The sequence below is a fragment of the Grampus griseus genome, assembly GCF_964374135.1.
Source record: "Grampus griseus genome assembly, chromosome: 6".
Lineage (NCBI taxonomy): Eukaryota > Metazoa > Chordata > Mammalia > Artiodactyla > Delphinidae > Grampus > Grampus griseus.
Window position 1 is genome coordinate 33897527 of NC_139000.1, and position 23810 is coordinate 33921336.

The window sequence follows — 23810 nt, forward strand, 5'->3', positions numbered from 1 at the left end:
TGTTTCTAACAAGTTCCTGGGTGATGCTGATCCTGCTGGCCCAGGGGCCACACTTTGACAACCTCTAGTCTAGAATTAAACCCACTGTGTACTCTAAGACTGCAGGGGAATGCAACCATGTGGAGAGAATAGTGTGTAACAATGAGGTCAGTCACTGTTCATACTGTCTTTTTAAAAAATTATTTTTAAAAATTGTGATAAAATATACATAACATAAAATTTACAATTGTAACCTTTTCTTTTTTGGGGGTACGCGAGCCTCTCACTGTTGTGGCCTCTCTCGTTGTGGAGCACAGGCTCCAGACACGCAGCCTCAGCGGCCATGGCTCACTGGCCTAGCTGCTCCGCGGCATGTGAGATCTTCCCGGACTGGGGCACGAACCTGTGTCTCCTGCATCGGCAGGCGGACTCTCAACCACTGCGCCACCAGGGAAGCCCTACAGTTGTAACCTTTTAAAGCATATGTTTAGTATGTTTAGTGGCATTAAGTACTATACCTTTATGTTGTTTTGTAACAGTCACCACCATCCATCTCCAGAGTTTTTTCATCATCCCAAAATTGAAACGGTCCCATTAAACAGCAACTTCCTGTACAAACATTTTGATGTATTATCTTTGAGACTGTTTTTGATATGTGAATGAGAATGTAATATTTTTCTTTTATAAAAATGTCGTTAGGAGCATTTCCCCATTTCTTTTTTTAAAATTAATTAATTACTTAATTTTTGGCTGTGTTGGGTCTTCGTTTCTGTGCGAGGGCTTTCTCCAGTTGTGGCGAGCGGGGGCCACTCTTCATCGCGGTGCGCGGGCCTCTCACTCTCACGGCTTCTCGTTGCGGAGCACAGGCTCCAGACGCTCAGGCTCAGTAGTTGTGGCTCATGTGCCCAGTTGCTCCACGGCATGTGGGATCCTCCCAGACCAGGGCTCGAACCTGTGTCCCCTGCATTGGCAGGCAGACTTTCAACCACTGCGCCACCAGGGAAGCCCTCCCCATTTCTTAAATATTCTTTCAGAACTTTCTTTTTAATGGCTACATAATACTCCTTTTGATGGCTGCACCATGGTTCATTTAAATGCAGCTCTTTTGTTTATTTCTTTTCTCTATTCTAATAATTATTACTGCAGTGAATATATTTGGAGGTAAACTTTTGTCCAGCGCTCTGATTCATAGCAGTAGGGTAACTGACCCAAAAGTATGTATATTTCTGGTAAAGTTTACATACTTAAAAAAAGTTAAATTAACATTGCTAGAAGGAGTAAACAACCTAAAAGCAAATAAACAAATGGACATATTTTTCCAAATGAAATAACATGATCATGTTGAAGAGGGGGAGGACAGAAAGAACTAGTCCAAATGATTTATGAGGACAGTATTTGACAGTATATCCTTAATTTGAGGTGGGTGGTGTAAGGGGAAAACCACAAAATTCCTGAACTCATTTTATAGAGTGGTATGAGTGAAGAAATTTTGCAACTAGTTTAGATGTATTATTGGCTCATGCAGATGAATGTATTTCTTGATGTTGTTGGGAGCCAAGGTTCTCATTGTAGAAGAAAGGACATACAAATATGGAATGGGAGAAGGCAAGAAAGAACCTTGTGGGGATGGATTAGAATTGCCAGTATCAGTGTGAACTCATGATTTCTAAAACATGTATATGTGTATGCATGTAGAAGTGTATATGTAAACTAAAAAATGAATTCAGCAAAGTTGCAGGAAACAAAATCAATATATAGAAATCTGTTGCATTTTTGTACACCACTAGTGAACTATCAGAAAGAGAAATTAAGAAAACAGTCCTGTTTACAGTTGCCCATTTATCAGAAAGAATAAAATACCTAGGAATAAATTTAACCAAGGAGGTAAAATACTTGTACACTGAAAACTATAAGACATGAATGAAAGAAATAGAAGACACAAATAAATAGAAAAACATTCTGTGCTCCTGGGTTGGAAGAACTAATATTCTTAAAATGTCCATAGTACCTAAAGCAATCTATAGAATCAGTGCAGTCCCTATCAAAATTCCAATGGCAATTTCCCACAGAAATAGAACAAACAATCCTAAAATTCACATGGAACCATGAAAAACCCTGAATGGCCAGAGCAATCTTGAGAAAAAAGAACAGAGCTGGAGACCTCATGCTCCCTGATTTCAAATTATATTTCAAAGCCATTGTAATGAAAACAGTATGGTATTGGCATAAAAACAGACACATAGATCAATGGAACAGAAGAGAGAGCCCAGAAATATACCTACACATATGGTCAATTAATTTATGACAGAGGAGCCAAGAATATACAAGGGGAAAGGACAGTTTTTTCAATAAAAGGTGTTGGGAGAACTGGACAGTCACCTGCAAAAGATTGAAACTGGGCCACTGTCTTACCTCATACACACAGAATAATTCAAAATGGATTAAAGATTTAAGTGTAAGACAAACTGTAATACTCTTAGAAGAAAACAGATGGGGACTTCCCTGGTGGCGCAGTGGTTAAGACTCTGTGCTCCCAATGCATGGGGCCCAGGTTTGAACCTTGGTCTGGGAACTAGATCCCACATGCATGCCACAACTAAGAGTTTGCATGCTGCAACTAAGGAGCTTGGAGCCGTAACTAAGGAGCCTGTGAGCTGCAACTAAGACCCAATGTGACCAAATAAATAAAAAACAAACAAAAAAGAAAATAGATGAAAAGCTCCTTGACATTGGTCTTGGCAATGATATTTTTGGATATGATACCAAAAGCAGAGGCAACAAAAGCAAAACTGTTAAACATGTGGGACTACATCAAACTAAAAAGCTTCTGCACAGCAAAGCAAACCTTTGAAAAGCCCACCAACTGAAAGGGGGAAAATATTTGCAAATCATACATCTGATGAGGGGTTAGTATCCAAAATACATAAAGGACTCCTACAACTCAATAGCAAAATACCAAACAATCCGATTAAAAAATGGGCAGATCTGAATAGACATTTTTCCAAAGAAGACGTACAGACGGCCAGTACGTACATGGAAGGATGCTCAACATCACTAATCATCAGGGAAATGCAAATCAAACAACGGTGAGCTATCACCTCACACCTGTTAGAATGGTGGTTATCAAAGAGACAAAAAATAAGTGTTGGTGAGCATGTGGATAAAAGGAACCCTTGTAAATGTAAATCAGTGCAACTACTATGGAAAACAGTATGCAAGTGCCTCAAAAAATTAAAACTACCATATAATCCAGCAATCCCACTTCTGGGTATTTATCCAAAGAAAATGTAAACAGTAACTCGAAAATATACATGCACCCCCATGTTCATTGCAGCATTATTTACAATAACTAGATGTGGAAACAATCTAAGTGTCCATCAATGGATGAATGGATAAAGAAAGTGTGATATGTGTGTGTGTGTGTGTGTGTGTATATACATACAGTGGAATATTATTCAGCCATAAGAAAGAATGAAATCTTGCCATTTATGACAACATGGATGGGCCTTGAGGGCATTATGCTAAGTGAAGTAAGTCAGAGAAAGTTAAATACCATATGATCTCACTTATATGTGGAATCTAAAAACAACCCCCACCCCGAACTCATAGATACAGAGAACAGATTGATGATTGCCAGAGCGGGGAGGAGGAGGGAGGTAGGTGAAATGTTTGAAGTGGGTCAAAAGGTACAAACTTCCAGTTAGTCATGGGAAAGTAATGTACAGCATGGTAACAGTAATACTGTATTACATATTTGAAAGTTGCTAAGAGACTAGATCTTAAAAATTCTTACGATAAGAAATGTAACCGTATGGTGACGAATGTTAACTAGACTTACTGTGGTGATCATTATGTAATGTATACAATTGTTGACTCATTATGTCGTACACCTGAAACTAATATAATGTTATGTCAGTTATATCTCAACAAAAAAAGTGTACAGTACATGTATGAGTATTTGTGTCTATATATATGTATATTTCTCAGCCCTGTTCACAGAAATGGCCGTGAAGCAGAGGTAGCCCAGTAGCAATGAGCACAGCTGGTGTCCAGATCCTGGATGCTGATACTGTTCTCCACTAAAAGGAACCAGGGCCCTTCAGAGAAATAGCTGATTCCAGGGTTGGGGCAGGATGGCTACAAGATGAGCTTGGGACATTTTGTAATGCCAGAAAATATGTAAGTGTTCAGAAAGTGATAGAAGCATGTTACAGAGGCATAAGTGTCAGCTTGAAGGGGCTTCCACTGGCCAAATTTCAGACAATTTGAATGCTAAAATAATGAAGGACACCATTGAAATAATAGGAATCCATGAGTCTATATGGATAATAAATGTGTTAGTGAATGAAGGACTGAATGGGGGAGGGGAAGGCTCTTGATTACAGTAGACTGGCAATTTCCAAATGGTAAATGTAAAGGGAGTGATGGAGTTGAAAAATCATCCTTATGTATATTTAAAAATTTCCATTATAAGGCATTTTTAAAATTAGGAAAATGTATGCACATTTTATGGCTTTTGATTAATAATACTGTGCAGTAGCCTCCTAATGGGTATTTCTGACTGTAATTTCTCTCTATCCAAACACATTCCAGTAACCAGTTTTTTGAAGATACCACTCTGACTATATTTTCAGTTTTTCCTTTTGTCCATAGCTATGCCCCTGTAATATTTTAGAAAGAAGAGTGATTTTTTTGTTAGAGTTTGGAGATTAGTAATATTGAGGAGTGCTAGAATACTGACTGACCTTCTTGTGTTGGAAGTAGGTAAGGGAAGGCAGTGATAGGAATACGTTGAACAAATCATGAACAAATGGCAACTCCATTTTTCTTCCTGCTGGGACTTGTGGCAGTTCTCAGAGTTGGGGCTTGGCAGTAGCAATCATCCTAAAGACTTAGGAGTAAAACCTTCAGACTTGCTGGAAAAAAAATTCTGTAGGATAAAGATTCTTAGCTAGGTATTTGAAATCTTTAAAAAAAAAAAAAAAAGAATCCGGCCTTACTCTGCCTAGAGTAGTTTCTGTGCTGGGTATTGAGGATATATAGCTAAACTAAATACAATCTCTGCCTTCAAGAGATTTCCAGTCTAGTGGTTGAGACAGATGAAGAGGAAGCTGTTTACTCTGTTGTTGGGGGTGAGGGAGAGAAAAAGTTTCCCATTTGAAAGTGAATTCTGTGTTGCCTCTGTTTTCTGTGTTACATGTTGGTGCCCATCTCCCTTATCTGTAAGCAGCTCCCCCACCTCCCTCCGGCCTTGAGACTAATCTTTGTACTCTCAACAGAACTGTGGTAGGCCAAGTAATGGCCCCCAAAGATGTCCACATCCTAACCATCCCGGAACCTATGCATTTATTACCTTGCAGAGCCAAAGGGACTTTGCAGATATGATTAAGGTTAAAGACTTTGAGATGGGGAGATTATTCTGGGTTATCCAGCTGGGCCCAGTGTAATCACAAGGATCCTTCAGAGTAGAAGAGAGGCAGGAGAGAGTCAGGGGTAGGTGGGATTATGGAAGAAGCCATAGTGATGTAAGAAGCTGCAGTTGCTGGCTCCAGCTTACATCCCTGGAGAAAGGGAGTCATGAGTCCAGGAATGCAGGTGGCCTCTAGAAGCTGGAAATGGCTGGTAATAGGTTGTCCCTCAAAACCTCCAGGAAGGAGTGCAACCCTGCCATCACCTTGACTTTAGCCCACTGCGACCTGTGTCAGACATATAAACTACAGATCTGTGAGAAAATAAATTTGTGTTCTTTTAGCCACTAAATTTGTGGTAATTTGTTATACCAGCAATACAAAAGTAATACAGGTACCTTCCATGTTGTTTGAGTTCAAAAATACTGGGTGAGTCCATAATTTTTTCCTTTATGTTATTTCCTTTTTTTTTTCTTTTTTCCTTAAAAAAATTTTTTTTAGATAAATGTAAGATTACTTAATCAAGGTTTTATGTTGTCTTTTACGTAAATATGTTTGTATCAGGCATAAAATACATGCTGGTAAGCTAATAAAATAGAGGAGGCTCTATTCTAATCACAAAAAAAGGCAACTTAGAGAATTAATCTTCCTTTCTTTAGGACCTGTAATGGAATTTGATTATGTTATATGTGAAGAATGTGGTAAAGAATTTATGGATTCTTATCTAATGAACCACTTTGATTTGGCAACTTGTGATAACTGCAGGTACTTATTTTTATTTCAGAGCATGTTCTAAATTACTAAAATTTAATGTTTGCTTGTAGGTTTAGGGCAAAACAATAATTAGATCCATTTGGATTTAATATTTTCTTCATAAATATGTTTTTTGTTTTGGGAGTTTCCTAAAATTTCTGTATTTTCCATTTTGCTAAAGAATTACAGGAAGACTATGCTTATCAATGTTATGCCACATAAATAGGAAGGATGTCCCTGGTTCTGCCATAGATATGTCCTTTTCCTTTCTGCTGGGGGGTTGGGGGGGGCGTTAACTATCTCTCAGTAGCAGGTTCCTAACCCTTCTCTCCCCCCCAGACCCTAAGGATCCCTTTGTTTCTTTCTTTCTTTGACTAGTGTGTGTTGATACCTTGGTCAGAGGACTGGCACCTTCGATGAGAGGAGGGAAGTATAACGCCTCCAGCTACCCTTCTGGTACTCAGAACACCTCTTTCCATTCATTTTCTACTCTCCTGAATTGGCAGGGAAGAGATTAAATGAGGAAAAATCACATTCTTCTGTCATTCTTTTTCTTCTCCTAGCCTTTATCTCTTTTTGTATCACCACGGAATATTACTCACTCCACTTGGTTCTCCTGTCCCTACTGGTTATCTCAGCCAAGTCCTGTGTTGGTGTCTTTCACACCTAAAGATCCCACCTTGGATTCTTACTTAGCCCTCTTATCTGTTCCCTGTCCCCACTTCTTGTACGTACAGTCCCAGATCAAGTGCTCACACGCCTGGTGGACCTGCCTTTTCAGAGTCCCTGCTGCAGACATCTAGAGCCATCACCACTGACTTGTTGCTAAGTAGATCCCTAGAAGATAGAACGGGAGATGTTTCTGGTCTCATGATCAGATCTGTGATGGGAAATGTTCTGGTACCCACTGGAATTATTAACTCTATTCCCAGTGATGTAACAGTATCATTAATGCACACAGCGGTTAAGGCCCACAGTGTTATCACTCTCCTTAAAGTACAGATAGTGTTCAGGAACTAAATTACCACATATAACCTTACTTCCATGAGAAAATGGAAGTAACCTAATTATCAATTTAAAGAAAGTTATGTAAACATAATTAGGAATACAGCCCTCCATTCTATTTGTTTTTTCCAACATCTTTGATGATTATAGATTAGTACAATGTACTTTACCTGTCCCCTCCTTTGGTATATACTTCCAAATTATTTAGTCTTCTTAAAGTTATTCCCAATTATAACTCCTCTCCCCCTCCCCCCACCACCTGTTCTATACCTCCTCCTAAGTGTTCACCACTTCAGTAAAGGCCAACTTCATTCACTGGCTGTTTCTCTATCCCATGTTTAATTCCAAATCCATTTGGGTCTATATTTAAACCATGTCCTGAATCCATCCATTTCTCATCCTCTGTACTATTACTGCCTTAGACTGGGCCCCTATCAGCTCTTGCCTGGACCACTGCAGTAGTACTCTTGTAACTGGCCTCTTCCCCCACTTTTGCACGGTTAGTCTCTTCTCCATATAGCATTTTACTCAAAACTCTTTAATGGTTTCTAATCCATTTAGAATAAAATTGTCTTCACCATTTCTTACAAGACCCTTGCCTGTCTCTGACTTTATTTTCCATCACTCCTCACCGTCACTTACTTTAAGCATTCTGGTCACACTGGCTCGCTTGTTGTGAACTCCATTTGCAAAGCACACTCCTGTCCTAGAGTCTTTGCACTTTCTCTTCTTTCTGCTATGAATGTTCTTTCTCTAGCTATTCAGAATGTTTTCTGACTTCTAAAGGGCCCTGCTCAAATGTTTCCTCATCAGTGGCATTCTCTCGATTTCCCAATCTCTCTGAAAATTTCTGTTCCTTTACCATGCTTTGTATTCCTTTATAGCACTTTTATCAGTCATCATGTTTGCTTATTGACTGTCTTCTCCTAACTAGAATGTAAGCTTCCTGAAAACAAGGCTTTGTTTTATTCTTTGCTGTATTCCTAGTACCTTGAACAATACCTAGCATGTAGATGGAGAACAAATGAATGAGAAGAGCTATGTAATTGACTATGTCTCCATTTTTACCTGGGCTTTGAAAAAGCTCAGAGCCAACTGGAAACTCAGCTGTGCTTGGTGCCTTTGGACCTTGCATGTTTATATTCCTTATATCCTGCCTCTCCTGACTTTAAGCCTTATATTTTCTTACTGATTGAGTCTTAGTTCTCATTTATATTTGCTGTGTTCATGTAAGTTATTTCAAATACTTTGTGGAAAAGAGGGACTTAGTAAAAAGAAATTCTTAACATGCTAAATAACATGGATCTGCTGCTAATATAAATAGCTTCTCAGAATTAGTAAAAGAAAGTATTTTTCTGTTGGAATTCTTATGCTGCTAATTTGACCATGAGAGTTTCAGGAAAAAGTATTTTATATGTTTCTTTTGGCATGTATGCCCCTAGGTTTGGGAACTGTTTGAAAAATCTTAATTTATTTAAAACAACTACTTTATATAATGGACTTAATCTGTTTTCAGAGATGCTGATGATAAACACAAGCTTATAACTAAAACAGAAGCAAAACAAGAATACCTTCTGAAAGATTGTGACTTAGAAAAAAGAGAACCAGCTCTTAAATTTATTGTGAAGAAGAATCCTCATCATGCACAATGGGGTGATATGAAACTCTACTTAAAATTACAGGTCTCTAATAAGTTATATTCAGTCATTTTAAACCCTGGGTTGGGTGAAGTTTTAACAGTGAACTAGTTATAATTAGTTTTTACTTACAGAAAGTTAAAAAGATCCTTTTCATTTTATTGTTTTACATGAGCCATAGTCGTACATAATGACATTTAATAACATGTTTACTTATTTTGCTTTTTGATGTGGCACTTTGAAGCAAATATATTACTACTGGGTGATGTTAGGAGTACAATTTGGAAACGAAAATGCTTGAAATGGGAGTCAGCCCTTGCCCACCTACCCCCCAAATAAAATCATAAAAAAAAATTTCAGAATTTCACAGATGCCCAGAATCTAACTCCAGCTTCCTGTATCTACCCAAGAATGGTACAAATACCATAATATTCTTTTTTTGTGCCATTACATAAAAAATATTGGGAGGCATTGCTTTAGAGCACAGTTTGATTGGAATATACTAGAAGATCCTAGTATCTTCTAATAAAGAAACCACATTGTAAAAGCAGACATATATTGAATTTTCACTAAACATAATACACTGTTGATTAAAAGATTCACCATAATTTTATGTACTATTAAAAATGAAAAAATGCTAATTAAACTGACCCAGTGCTGCCTTATCACTTGGTGCTTTTATTTTATTGAAATAGTGCCATTAGACTTACTATAGTTTTTTTTGCTATAAATCATGCTTGTGTGTACATAACAAGGAAAATGCAAGTACCACAGATTTATTAAGGTATTCCTAAACTTCCTAACATTCAGAGTCCAATTCTTCTGAACCACTTCTTGACTCAGAGTTGTTAAAGTACCATTAAGTTACATTAGTGATGCAGCATTTTCAGGGATGTTAAATTGTGGAAAGTGTGATGTTTTAGAATTTATGAAATAACAGTATATTACTTTATGTTAAGAAATTTCAGTTTGGCTTTATTGATTGATATTTTGGTCCCTGTAACATATTGTGAGAGATATCCTGAGCATAACTCTCAGTGTGTATATTATTTCCCTACATGTAAATAAATATTATAAAGAGTACATATATATATATATATATATATATATATATTCCAAGGTTTTTAAACTGGAATAAAGACTTGTTAGGTCATTCAGCTACCAAAGGTTTTAAAGAAAATTCATATTTTTAAGATCAGAAATTAGTCAAGTGGATGGAAATTGTTATTGATTCAGGAGAAGAGTAGTAGTGATTGATTTCCTGTGATGGGAGATTTCTGGAGATGACCTCATATTTAGATCTGCTATGGCTAATTGGTCAGCAGATTTTTTTTGGTGATCCTGCCAAAACTCGATCAAACCCACTGAGTATATGTAGTTCTCTTGATTCACGTGAAAACAAAGCAGAGAAGTGATTGCAGTCAGAGGACAGCTTTTCTATTTACACAGGTACACCTAGTTTTATTGTGCTTTGCAAATACGTAATCTTATTCATCATACATTCACTGAGGGTTTCATAGGTTTATAGATAGAGATATTATTAGAGTTGTTTCTTTTTTTTCTTTTTTTTGCGGTACGCGGGCCTCTCACTGTTGTGGCCTCTCACCGTTGCAGAGCACAGGCTCCGGACGCGCAGGCTCAGCGCGGGGCACGAACCCGTGTCCCCTGCATTGGCAGGCGGACTCTCAACCACTGTGCCACCAGGAAAGCCGTAGAGTTGTTTCTTATCAATATTTAAAAACTTTTAAATTTCAAATAAATACTTATAAAATTGCACTTAAGTTAGATCACTCTTTGGCACCTTTGGATTTAATAATTATAACTATTTTACAACAATGAATCACAACTAATTTATGGATTCTGTATTTCAGATTGTGAAGAGGTCTCTTGAAGTTTGGGGTAGTCAGGAAGCATTAGAAGAAGCGAAGGAAGTTCAACAGAAAAACCGAGAAAAAATGAAACAGAAGAAGTTTGATAAAAAAGTAAAAGGTAAGTGGCTACATTTATATCATGAAGGACTGTGCTCTACTGCTTTGCAAAGAGCCTTTAGCTAAGTTCTTCCACTTTAAAGATACAATGTCACTGTTGGATTGGAAATTTTTTTTTTTCCATAAATTGAAGAACAAAAGACTTAAAGTTTGCCCTCAGTAAGTTGGTGTTTGAGACTCTCAGTCCAAACCTCACTGCAATTCTAAAAAAGCATGTAAGCCCTCGTCTTCAAGTGAGTCATGTTTTTGTATAGGAACGGCGGTAGGGTCAGGAATGTACCCCTGGTTAAGGGTTTGGCCTCAATGCAATCTTAAATGTGACCCACACGGTTATCAAAAGTGAAGTTTTCCACCAGCAAACCTCTCTAATTGCTTAAAATGAAAAAATAATGCCTAAGTCTCAGTGATCTAATTTAGCAGCTAGAAGGAACCTTCTAATGTCAGATAGTCTAATCACTTTTATATATGAATAAAACACCTGGAAAGGTAGAGTGACTTGTTACATAGGTGCTAGAGAGTTGGGACTGGAGCCAGGATTTCATGACCAAAAGTCTGCATTGGTACATTCATTCCTCTGTCCATACATCTGTCTATCCATGTGACTATCCATTCTTTTGTCCATCTATCTCTGTATTCATTTGTCCATGCATCCATCCATGTATGCATATGTGCAGAAGTCTGTCTGTCCGTCCATCTGTAATCAGTGTATCCAACAATTGCTAAGTGTCAGCTGTGTTCCAGGCTCTGTGCTAACACAAATGCTGGCGTCAACTTTTGTCAGAAGAGAAAGACTGATAAACTTAGTCATAATCGAGTGTGATAAGTACTGTGACAGTGATGAACATAGGGTGTTATAGGAGCACAAAGGGCACTTGTTGGCTGTATCACAGATTCCCTACAGAGAATCTTAAAAAGTAGGCATAAATGTTCTTCATACAGTAGAGTGCCAGTGTGGTGTCAAGTGTATATAGATAACATGTATTCTCTGTTTATACAGGGTTATACATATAATAAATTGATCCATTTAAAATGGGTATCGTAGCCATAATAAGTAATTTTGCTTATGTGTTTAGGATTTAGAAGAGGTTTTGGAGGGTGAATGAAGATAGTTCAGATGTCTTAAAAACAAAAGAGCAAAAATAAAAAATTGAATGTAAGCCTACCTTTTTCCTTCTTATTGTGAGGGAATTCTTTCCCCCTTTTCAGTACAAGAGTAATTCATGTGCAGTGCAGAGAAGTTAGAAAACTATAAAGAACTTCTATCCCATAATTATACTACCCAGAGACAATCATCAGTAACAGTTTAATGTCTATTTTTCCAGTTCTTTTCTATGCATAGGCCCTTAAAACATTTTTATAAAAATGGAAGCACAGTTGGACATTTATGAAGTTTATCAAAACTTCTCTGTAAAAAAAAAAAAAAAAGAAAAAAAACTTCTCTGTATTTCAGTTTCTTCAACTATAAAAATGATGATAATACCACCCACCTTATAAAAGTTTAGTAAGGAATCAGTGAGACATTACACGTAAGTTGCTTAGATGAGAACTAGGGCAGAGTGACATCCCATAGATCGTAGTATTACTATGGCATATTATGTACCTATTATAAGAATATGGCAGTTCTGCATGTGTTGCTGTACAAGGATACTCTTTAGAGAAAAGTTTTCTTTTTTTCCCCTGTAGATATTATATAATGAAGGCAGGTAAAAGATCCACTTATATATCCTTGGACTTGGGTGTAAATGTTCAAATATTTGTCAATGATTGCTTTATTCTTTAATTACAGGAAGGGAATAATAGTTGAGCATATTTCAGATTTTCAGCTTTCTTAATTTTGATTACAAATGAAAATTTTGATATATAAAATTGATCAACTTAACAGTAAGGAATAAAAATCAAAGTTTAATTAAAAAATTTATCAAAGACAGACAACCCCATGATAAACATCCTTATATACATCTTTATATAAATTATAGTTACTTAACATATCATTTCCTGAATCAGAGGGTAATAAGCACACATATATATATATATATATGCCTTTGTAGAGAGGTTTCCTATAGCAAACTATGCCATGTAAGAGCCTTTCATTGAAGATTCATCCCCAGATTAGCCACTTCTGTACCACAGTCTTCCAGAATACCTGCAAGGGCCAGTTGAGAGGATTTGGAAAGACTTCTTTTGAATTTGGTCCTTTCTTTAATCTCTTCCATGTTTTACCCCGACCCTTCTTCTCTTCCAACTTCAAGGAAAGCCTTGAGGGATCAGGTAACAGAAGGCACCTTAAGGGGTGTGAAAGAGGAGGGCACATTGATAGACTAATCACATACCAGCCTAGAGTTTTTGTCAGCCCCAGCTCCCTGAATCACCTCAGCTCTTCCCTTTCTGCTGCCTCCTCAAACCACTTTCCTGATGGTATTTTGCTGTAGATAATAATATATGGATAAAGGAATTAGAAACTTATACCTTCAAAGTGATGAAATATTTTAAAAAGAGGGTCTATCTGTAGTTTTATTAGATACTATAATATTTCTGTAGTTTGGTCAAGATGTCATCTAAAGGGGACTAAATTCTATAATTTGACTAACAATAACAGATGATGGCATCTGTTTAATTTTTTCATGCTTTTTTCTGTAACAATTCTATTAAGATAGTCATATCTATTTAAATATTAGCATGAATAGAACATTTCTTTTAAGATTTACACAGTTCACATGGGTTTTTTTTTAAAGAAGTATAAACTCAAACATAATTGGCTGTTTTTCTCGCTATGTTAAATTGCTGCTGTTATCCACCAGATAAACTACTGTGGATTTTCCTCATCCTTGAAGAGTTTGAATTTGCCCTAAATTTTTTCTTGGACCTCTTAAGACTGGTTTCTTTAATTCAGTTTATTTCTTGTTTGGGTGAAGCATGTTTTTTGAGGAAATTTTCCAAGTGGTTACAAGAATGGTTTATTTTCTAAGACCCTGTTACGAATCTAAGAATGTTTTTCTGTTTCTCTTGCATACGAAAACCTGAGTTCTCTCTCAGTTGTATAAACGTTACTCCATTGTCTTCTGGTCTTTAATGTGCAGAGGTCAGTGCCATGCCTTCTTTAATTATGGCTTCTTCTTGTTGATTTACTTTAGAGGTTGGTGGATATGTTCCTGTCCTCCTGACTAGGCCACAAAGGGCTGAGAGTGGAGTAGACACTGTAGCAATTAGAAACAAGGAGCTTACTATGCACTTTGCTCAGAAGGCTCAGAACAGAGAGGAATAAAAGCAAGTCTAAAAGTTTTTTTAGTTCAAAAGAAATTGGAACCTCGTTTCTCTTGGTCTTCTGATTTTGATCCACAAAGAAGCTGACACAAAGTTTACTTCTTTATGGAAAGGTAAGAGATTACATTTACCTGTTTTTAGAATATGATCTTCTACTTCATCAGTTTGAGAAAGAATTGATCTTACTAGAGAAGGAAATTATAGATAGTGTAAGGTGTATATATAAATTTAGACAAGGTGAAAGACAAAGAATTTCCTTGTCGGCAAGTTCAAATTGTTACAAATCTCTTAGATCCAAGAAGGCAGAAGTAGAAAGGATGGCATCACTGTGCTTAGTTTAACTAGATTTTAAAAAAGGCAGTGTGTGTTGGCCTGGATATTGGATGGGAACTTTGAATTGATGCAAATACACAGAACATTTTGGGTTTGTGTGGCTCCTTTCCACAGATAAGGTGGCTGTAAGGCTTTTCTTTAAAGTTATACTCAGCTTTCTCTTAATACTGGTAGAGGTTAGCCTTCTAAAAACAAAGAACAATTAATCTTAATTGTTTGTTAGTATGCACTTTTTTCCCCAAAAGAGGTGGGTGAGAAAATCCCATTTGGAGGCTCCTTCTAAGTTTGTGAACATTTTACATTCTGGGCCTGTGGTTATATTTATGACTATTTTTGGGCTTCTCTCAGGGAAGTTTGAAGGACACAGTTTCCTATCCTTAGTTTTGGAGGACAAAGTAAGATCAAAGCTTCATATGTTATTTCCTTGTGATTTTTTTTTCCCTCTCGTTACCAGTGGGCACCCTATGTCAAAACTTCCTGCCCTCCCATCAGGTATTTACAAGTATCTGGTCTCTCTCCACTAGTTCTTTTATAAGTTTACCTGGTAAACAGCATTGGGCTTCTTTGAATACAGGCTGCCTCTTTTGTAAAATTAAGATATTAAGCTGGATAAAATACAAGTTTTAGAGTGGTATATAAAATACATTTTTCATTGAAACAAAGATTTAGGGGAAAACTTCTTTGGGTAAAAAATAGAAACAGTCCCTGAAGATAATCAGTAGCAAGACTGATGGTTATCACGAACAGTTCTATAACCTTCCCAGAGAAGTAGTCTACAGCTTTTTGTGTTGTGAAATCCTAGGCCAGTGGGGCCAGGAGGTTGGAACGCGGTAACTGCTGTCCTGTTCTCCAGCCTCGGTTAGGCTTTCAGGGCTGCTTGGTATGTCCCCGCTCCACTCCCAAGGTTTCCTTAGTTTTCCCAAGGCCTAGCAGACCTTTTCTCACTCTTCTAAAGTCTCTGATCTTTCCACCTTTTCTTCTCATTCTCAGCAGTAGGTAGTTGACCTCTACTTTCCAAAGTTTTAAGTTGCTTAAATGAAGTAATGTGAAAAACTTTCTAATCCTTATTTAAACAAATTTTTTATTTCACCAGATGTTGACATTTTGCCACATTTGCTTTTTTCTCCCTCATTCACACACACATATTTTGCTGAACCATTTAAGAGTTACTTGCAGACATTGTGATTCTTATTAATACTTAAGCATTTATCTACTATAAATAAGGACATGTTTCTGCTAACCAAAAAATAGTCACACTCAATAAACAACATTAATATAATGCTTTTACCTAGTATATAATCTATATTATTTGTCTTTCCCCAGTTGTTCCAATGTCCCTTTATAGCTTTTTAGTTGTTGGATCCGGGGGCCAGTCAAGGATGATGCATATCCATAGTCGCTTTGGTTTATTAGCAGTTTTCTCACAATTAGATTCTGATCGGTTACCTCAGGAGACACATGGTATCGCTTAGGTAAGGTAGTGTCTGCCAGATTTCTCCATTGTAAAGGTACCCTTTCCCCTTTGTAGTTACTAAGAAATCTATGGGGTGACTGACACTATGTGAACATCTCATTCCTTAAGTTTCACTCAGTGGTTTTAGCACCCAGGTTGAATCTTGCCTGAGTCAGTTATTATTAGGGTGGATATAAATGGTGACTTTCTTTTTCTGTTATTTCTACAATTACTATTTGGCTTCTTTTGGAAAGAAGAGCTTTTTTTTAGTACTAGTTGGATTCATGGATTCTTATTCTCAAGTAACTGTTACAGTCTGTCCATTCCTGATTATTCATTTTGATGCCCAAATTTGGCCATTGGAAGGCCCTTCAATGTAGCTACTGTCTTTTAAAAATGTTTTTATTTGGAAATAATTTCAAACTTACATAAAATTGCAAGGATAAGAATGGTACAAGGGACACCCAGATTCTTCACCCAGATTTACCTATTAACAACTTTATGTCATTTGCATTCTCTCTACACATACGTTTATTTCTGAGCCATTTAAGAGTAGGTTGTGTACATTGCCACCCTTTTTTTACCCCTAAATACTACAGTGTATATTTCCTAAGAATAGGAATATTCTCTTACAGAAGTATACTACTGATATTTTTATCTAATCTGTCATCCATATTCCGTTAGTTGACCCAGTCATGTCCTGTGTAGTTTTTTTATTCTAGTACAGAATCCAGTCTAGGATCAGGTATTGGCTTTAGGTACCAAGTCTTCCTAAACTACTTTATTCTGGAATATTTCCACAGCCTTTATCGTTTACGACACTGACATTTTTGAAGAAGTCTTTTCTCTTCCCCTGCCTACCTTTTTTGCAGTAATATGTTTTTCATTTGAGGTTTTTCTGATGTTTCCTGGTGGTTAGATTCGGGTTATTCATTTCAGGTTGGATAGAACATAAATGAAGTGACTTTTCTAGGGCATCACATCTGGAGGCATGTGATATCCATCGGCCCTCAATGGTGATGTTAATATTTATTTTTGATAAGCAAAAAAACCCCTGTAAGACCACGTAAATGTCCTGCTTCTCCTCAACACTTCACCCTAAATTTAACATTCATCCGTGGATGGTTCTTGCCTGAATCAGTATTTAGGATGATGGTTGCAAAAATTGTTTTCTACCTTCAGCGCTCACTCCACATTTAACCAGTTGGAAATCGACATTCTATAGCATCATTCCCCCATTTGTTTATTACTGGTATGGATTCATTAATTCCTATTCTTCTCAGTGGCTTTTGGTTCATTTCTGTCCTCAATTATTTTGGTGCTCAAATTGTTTCAGATTTGGGCCCATAGGAGTATCTTCAGGCTAGGTCTTGTGTCCTTTTGACATGTCTTCATCAATCTTTGACCACTTCTTTCTAGCTTAAAACACGTGTATATCTAATACATAATTAAATCCTTGAGTTTACACTATACCAAGTTCTAATCCAAAATTTTAGGGTTTATTCTGGTTTTCTTCCTTTCCTTATTTGTAATTTCCTTCTTTGACAGTGAGAAACCTGATTTCCATTATCCGTTATAATATATAGTTATTTGATTAGTGCCCCTGAATGTACCTAATTTCCCTTCACTGTTGCTGCCTCCTCTCTAGGAGACCCTCCTTATCTATCTTGGGCTCCCCCCCACCCCCATGCCCACTTGCTCCACCTCATGGCTTTTAAGACTAGATCGGTCGTGTGGGGAAAGAAGGGCAAGAAAATGACAGATATACCACTTTTGTTTTGTTTTGTTTTAGTGCCTCCTAGCACAAGTTCTTCCAGGAATGTCTAGTAAATACTAAAGATGTGGCTTTATTGTCATTATAGATCTTGATAGATTAGCTGAAGGATGGGAAGAAAAGCCATAAAGTCAGTATAAAACCTTATGTTCAGTTGTGACAGTTATGGCTAGTAAGCTGGATTTTTGTTAAGTATTCTTTTAGTGTTAAGAAAATTTTCTTATCTCTCTTCCTAAGTTCACATAATGCACAAACTGGGCAGTTAGCTTAGCGACTGGGATGCAGTCAGATTTTGAGAGATTTTCCTCGTGGGGTAGTGAAGGGAAAGTGGCCAGGATACCTTACATCAGAGCAAAGTTGAAAAGTAGGTATTGGAACTTGGACAGGAGACATCTTCCTGTCATTATCTGAAACCATGAGGCATCTGTGCAGTTCTGGTCAGCATATCATTTATTTTTTATTTTAAAAATATCCCAAGGTAGAAAAATAAAAGGATAAAGGGCATTCCAGATATGTTTAGAAAAACTAGGGTTCTTCAGAATATGAGAGGATATAGGAATAAAGGTTAGAGTTTGGATGAACATGATTTTCTCCCTACTTTGGAAACTGTCTAGAGGTATATACATTGAAGCTTGAAAATGTCTCAGATAAAGTGCTTTTCATGTTGGAGGTGTATGAAAAGGCATCACAGCTTAGTGGTTAAGAACATGGCCTGAGCTAGACTGTGCCTCTGCCTGATCTTAGGCACAACTTATGTAACTTCTCTGAGCCTTAGTTTTCTCATCTGTAAAACTGGGTTGATAGTTGTACTTATTGCAAAGTGTTGTGAGGATTAAATGTTTATAAATAAAGTGTTTAGAACAGTGCCTGATACATAGCCCTATTTGCTTGCTTATCCTCATGGTACAAATAAAGGCTGAAAATACAAAGATTCAAGTATTATTTTGATAGTACTTATCATAGTAAAATGGATTAAACAAAATGTTGTGTGATTACTTGGTGTACTTTGATTTTTAAGGTTGAGATTATAGAAGATAATGATCATACCCTCCCTTAGGTAGTGCTGCTATCAAAAGTGCAGGGCTTGATGGACCATTGGTCAGAATAGAAAAATGAAAACAACTCATGTTGCTTTTTATTCATTAAACTAGAAACTGAGATGTTATTAGCTTGTTAATTTCTGATTAACACAAAGCATTTGGTTTCTTCAGGTAACATGCAGTGTGAACTTTATAATGTCCTAGTCGCTTTTCAGAGCATCCAACGTAACTTTTCTTTGTGAAAATGACATCTTAACGTGTTTAGCGAGAAAAGTTCTAAACACTGGAATAAATGACCTGGGTTCCCATGCTAACTTTGCTCAATTTCCTTACCTGCAAAGTAAAATGAAGTAAAATAACTCCATGGTTCTTTCCGGGTCTTAATAGTCAGTGATTCTTTTATTTATGTTGTACTTTGCATGATTACTAGCAATTTATGTCCTAAACTATTGCTCTCATTTTATAGGATAAATAATAATAGACATAAGGTCAGTTGCATGAGCAGCTTTTCTAACATCAGCCATGAACTAGTGGCGGAGTTCTTGGCTTTCTAGTTTTCTTGCAAGCAAAGTTTGACTTGCCTCTTAGAGAAGTAGCTCCTGACTTACAAGGAATTTAAAATGCTCTTTATCCTCAGTCATCCCAGCTGATTGCCCTTTCCTGCTGTGGCATCTTGTTTTCTGTAGCCAGCTGCTCGAACAAACCCTGTTCTTTCGCTTGTCTTCTGAATCTAGTTTTTTGCGGTCCCTCTAGTCCATATACCTCAATTCTGAATCTCCTGTTTCACACTAACTCCAACAATCACATGAATGATTTCACAGGCCAAACCAGTGAGTGAGATAAGTAAGCTTGCCAAATCTGTATCAGCAGTTTTGATTTGTTATAAAATTAAGGTGTAAACCACATTTGGTTTAAACACACACAGCTGAAATAGCACCACTGAAAAACTGGCTTTTTTCTCTTAGAATTACGGCGAGCAGTAAGAAGCAGTCTATGGAAAAAGGAGACAGTTGCTCATCAACATGAGTATGGACCAGAAGAAAACCTAGAGGATGACATGTACCGGAAGACTTGTACTGTGTGTGGCCATGAACTGACATACGAGAAAATGTGATTTTTAGTTAAGTGATATGTTTTATAGTGTGGAAATTTAGATTGGTCTTGTTCAAAATTCATCAAAACGTAAAGTCTTCATAGATGAATGAAACACTTGTATAAATAATGCTTAAATAATTATGTATGTTATGGCTTAAGAACAAGTTTCAGTTAAGGTCCAGCAGGTCTGGTTGTGGGCAAAATATTGGGTCTGTGACCATTTTTTCTACAATAGGGATGGGAGCTGAGTGATAGGTTCAAAAATGTTAGGTTAGAGCTAAAATTGAGAAGCAACCAGGACAAACCCTAGATTGGGGTAGGAGGAAGAGCTTTTAGTAGTAAAGGCAAAAACTGGCTGAACTGGATTCTTATCCCAAGAAACAGCAGGGATGGTGGTAGACCACTGCACCCCAGAGGCTGGGCCAGGTCTTCTAGACTACTACTGTCTGCAAGTCAGGGAGCAGGGAGCTATTGCTGGGACAAGTTTTCTGTACCCTTAGGGTTTACTACTATAGATCTTAATATTAGTTTCCAGATAGCCCTTTTCAAATTTGGATTAAAATGGAAAAACAGCTATATTGTTTGTTGATCAAAGGTAGTGATAAGTTTATCATAACTTGTTAACATTTACTGAGCATTTACCACCTGCCATGCAGACACTATGCTAAGTGCCTTACAGGTATTCTCATTTAATCCTGGGAGGGAAGACAGCTTGCTGTGCTTGTTTTAACACTTCTAAAGGAGGGGTAACCTACAACCTGACATCACCCCAGACATCTTGATCAAGTTTAGGTAGTCAAATATTCCTCTATCTTGTCAAAAGGATTACAAGGTAGTTATATCTAGTAAGAGCATTTGATCCCGAGTGCTTGATTACAGGGTCTATGCATTCTTTTCCTGATAAAAACAAATACAAGTTATGATAAACTAGATATTTTCAAGTTCTTTGACAGGACTTTTTATCCTACTGCTACAAATAAATAGGAAGTTTTTGTACATTTTCATTTCTCTCTCTAGATCAGCTCTTGGAGATTATGCTTGAAGAAGGGCAAAAGTCAAAACAAGTCAAATCCAAAGACTTGAGACTATAATTACTAATTGTTCTCTATATAAGTATTCAATACAGAAATGTTTAACATATTTATCGAGTGTTGATTTTTTTTAATGTGTTATGCTGAATATTACAGCTCACTAAAAAGTGATTCCAAATGGGCGGCAAGAACTTCTTGGGGAAAAAAAAAAAACCTTCCCAGCAAGTAACTAGGGGTTCAGGCTGCTGACAACAGCATTACTACTGGGAGACAAGAAGCCCTAAAACCACCACATGGACATAGTTTCAGATTCCACTTACTACCTGTGGACCTTGGGTAAGTTACTCCGTGGGCCTGTTTTTATCTATCAGATGGGTATAATAATGTAAGGACTCTCATGACGATTAAATACGGTGAATCTATAGCATCTGGCACGTAACAGCCAGTTGTTAATGAGCACATCATATCATCAGGACCAGTGTAGTTAATAGACTTGTCCAGTTGAGGTGGGCTTCTAGTCACTCTTCACCTTCATCAATTTAGGACAATCCTGGTATCCAGTTAACATTGACAGCCAGATCTGCTTTTGGTTGCCAAGTTCTGTCCTCATCTTTCATTTTCAGGTATAATTGTAGATTAGTAAGTTAATACAAATCACTGCTAAATACTTTCCAGAAAAAGCAAACAAACTTCATATGAACTGCTTTCTGAATAATTCCTGGGAGATTGAGAGTTAAGGAAAAGTATATGTTCACTTTGACAAAAGCATGTTAAATGGCATCAGCACAGTTTAATAGAATATTGATTTATTGCAAGGTACGACGTACAGTTACAGTGACATGCCATTCTTTTGTCTGTGTGAGCTTCATTAGTGGGGAGAGCAACTGTGGAATGTTTGCTCTTGTACCTTTATTTCTTCAAAACTCAGTCTCTGTTTCAGTTTTTTCATATACCTAGCTGCCAGACTGGGTCAGAGCAGGGTTACATCAGTGAGCAACTGTTAAAAGCAACCATTACACATGAAGAGACGGTCCAAGAGAAAGGAGGTGAAAACCTAGAAATTCCTCTAGGATTTGGATCAAGTAAGTATAACTAGCCAAACTTTGCAATACATTATGAAACGATTACAAAGCAGTTTAGGATCAAAGTTAACCAAAGCCTTAAATGGTTATCCTTTAGCTTCTTGAGGATAGGAGCTTTTTCTAATTATGTAGTTTGTGGGAAGGAGGAACAGTGTAAACAAAAGAACATTTAGCAAAGAACCTGGGTTTTAGTTCCCTTTCTGCCAGTAACTTGCCATGCAACCTTAATCCTGTGACTATTTGTTAAATGGTATGGTATTTAAAAATCCTAGTAATTTCCATCTATTGAGTAGACTATATTCTGTAGCCACTAAATGTTATGATAAACCAAAGAGACCCCATATATTAATATGGAAAATACCTAATGCATCATAAACTTATGATGTACTAAGCTAAAAAAAAGATTGTACAAATGCACAAAGATACTTACAGTTGTGAGATTACTGGTAAATTTTTCTGAAGATTTAATGAAAAAAGTCTAAAAATGCTAGGATTTGGAATGTCAGATAATCCCTTGTGTGTTATTTAATTAACAGTGTACTTTTACCATCGTAATTAAGCCTCAACACCATATAGGAAACAGGCTCTGGAATTAGTAATTACTTGGCCCACCCAGACTCCATAGAAAATCCAAACCTACATCTAATGCCAAGTATAGTTTTAGCCAATCTAGCTACTTCTAAATCCCACTTTAGCATGTAATTCACTGTATGACCTGACAGATGTCTCAGATTTGAGGAAATGACCAGATGTTCTAAGATGATGATAGTTCAAAACTTATCTGCACATTGGAATTACCCGGGAGCTTTAAGAACTACCAATGTCTGTGTTCCACCCCCAGAGAGTGTGGTTTAATTAAAAAAAAAAAAAAACTTTAGAAGAGCCCCAGGTGATTTATGTTCAGATGAATTTGGGAACTTCTACTCTAGTAACATCTTTTAATAACAGTAGTGTCTTAAAATGCTACAGTAATGAAAAATACTTTGAAGAGAAAATTTCAGATGGAGGTAAGAAACCTCACTTTTAGTAAGAAACCACTAATTTTAAAGTAGACTGAGATGATAAATCATGAAATACCAAGGTTTAAAAACCATATTTTCAGTTTTATTTCAGCCATGTTAGGTTACATGAGCTGTGAAAAGCTATGCTACTCGATGATAAACCCATCAGTTCTGTATACTACTTTGTAAGCTTGACCTCTAGTGTTGCACATACCTCACATCAGTTATCTTTTGTGCCTTAAGGAGAAAAAATATCAGAGAAAAGTTGTATCTGTCACATATATAATACATCCATCCTATGGCCATTGTCACATTATTGTCATTAGGGAATATCTGCTTTTTAGGGGGCAGTTAAAGGTAATCAATACCATATTCTTCACTGTCCTGTCTTCCCCCTCTGCTTCAAGAAAGGATGCTACAAGAAAGCAAGCATTCAAACCATCAAAAATAAGACATTATTTTGAGATCTTAAAAAAATCTTGACAGGAGGGGAAAAAAAAATGACCCTTAGGCCTGCAGGGCACAGAACTGCTGGAACACAGCCAGGATATGAGGGTCTAATTCAGCAGTGAAGAGCAGGTTCTCCAGGGTCACCATGTACTGCTGGATTATTTGGTGATGCTGTGGACACAGAAAAGGGGATAAGTGTTTAGGTCAGGAGAAAACGCACATAAGCAATCTTGCAGAACATTTTCCTCAGAGGCCCATCCACACTGGAATGATGGGAAAGAACAGGAAAAAAAAAAAGTGGTTTTGCTGGTAGGAATAATAGGCCCCTGAAAAGCCTCAACATTAAGAAAATGTAGGAGTAAACGAGTTCCAAAACAAAACAAAACGATGTTCAATAATTTAAAAAATCCAGTTCTGGCCTGCTTCTGTGTAAATGCAATTTACTTCAAGGCAGTGGCAGCAGCACTTGCTACTATTCTAGATGAGGTTCAGATGCGTCTCTTCCCTAATCAGGACAAAA

At 37.0% G+C, this 23810-nt stretch overlaps 2 protein-coding genes across 7 annotated transcripts in view; one reads left to right on the forward strand and one right to left on the reverse strand.

The window, feature by feature from the left end:
- Nucleotides 1-21151, forward strand: part of XPA (XPA, DNA damage recognition and repair factor) — a 35856-nt gene extending 14705 nt beyond the window's left edge. The window contains exons 3-7 of one of the 3 annotated variants that reach the window (XR_014296858.1): nt 6047-6152; nt 8662-8827; nt 10654-10771; nt 13902-14144; nt 19597-19721. Coding sequence is in view for 2 of the 3 variants with exons in the window: in XM_082656244.1 (XP_082512370.1) it covers nt 6047-6152; nt 8662-8827; nt 10654-10771; nt 19597-19745 (539 nt within the window). In the remaining variant the exon portion in view is untranslated. Of the gene's footprint in view, nt 1-6046; nt 6153-8661; nt 8828-10653; nt 10772-13901; nt 14145-19596; nt 20866-20913 lie in introns of those variants that run through there. The other 2 variants (XM_082656244.1, XM_082656243.1) reach the window with 2 other exon arrangements.
- A 4-nt stretch (nt 21152-21155) lies between these two features.
- The window catches only part of NCBP1 (nuclear cap binding protein subunit 1), a 46358-nt gene continuing 43703 nt past the window's right edge, over nt 21156-23810 (reverse strand). For all 4 annotated transcript variants that reach the window (XM_082656239.1, XM_082656240.1, XM_082656241.1 and 1 more), the window contains one exon: nt 21156-23461. In XM_082656239.1, the coding sequence (XP_082512365.1) occupies nt 23348-23461 (114 nt within the window). In that variant the 3' untranslated portion in view covers nt 21156-23347. The remainder of the gene's footprint in view (nt 23462-23810) is intronic.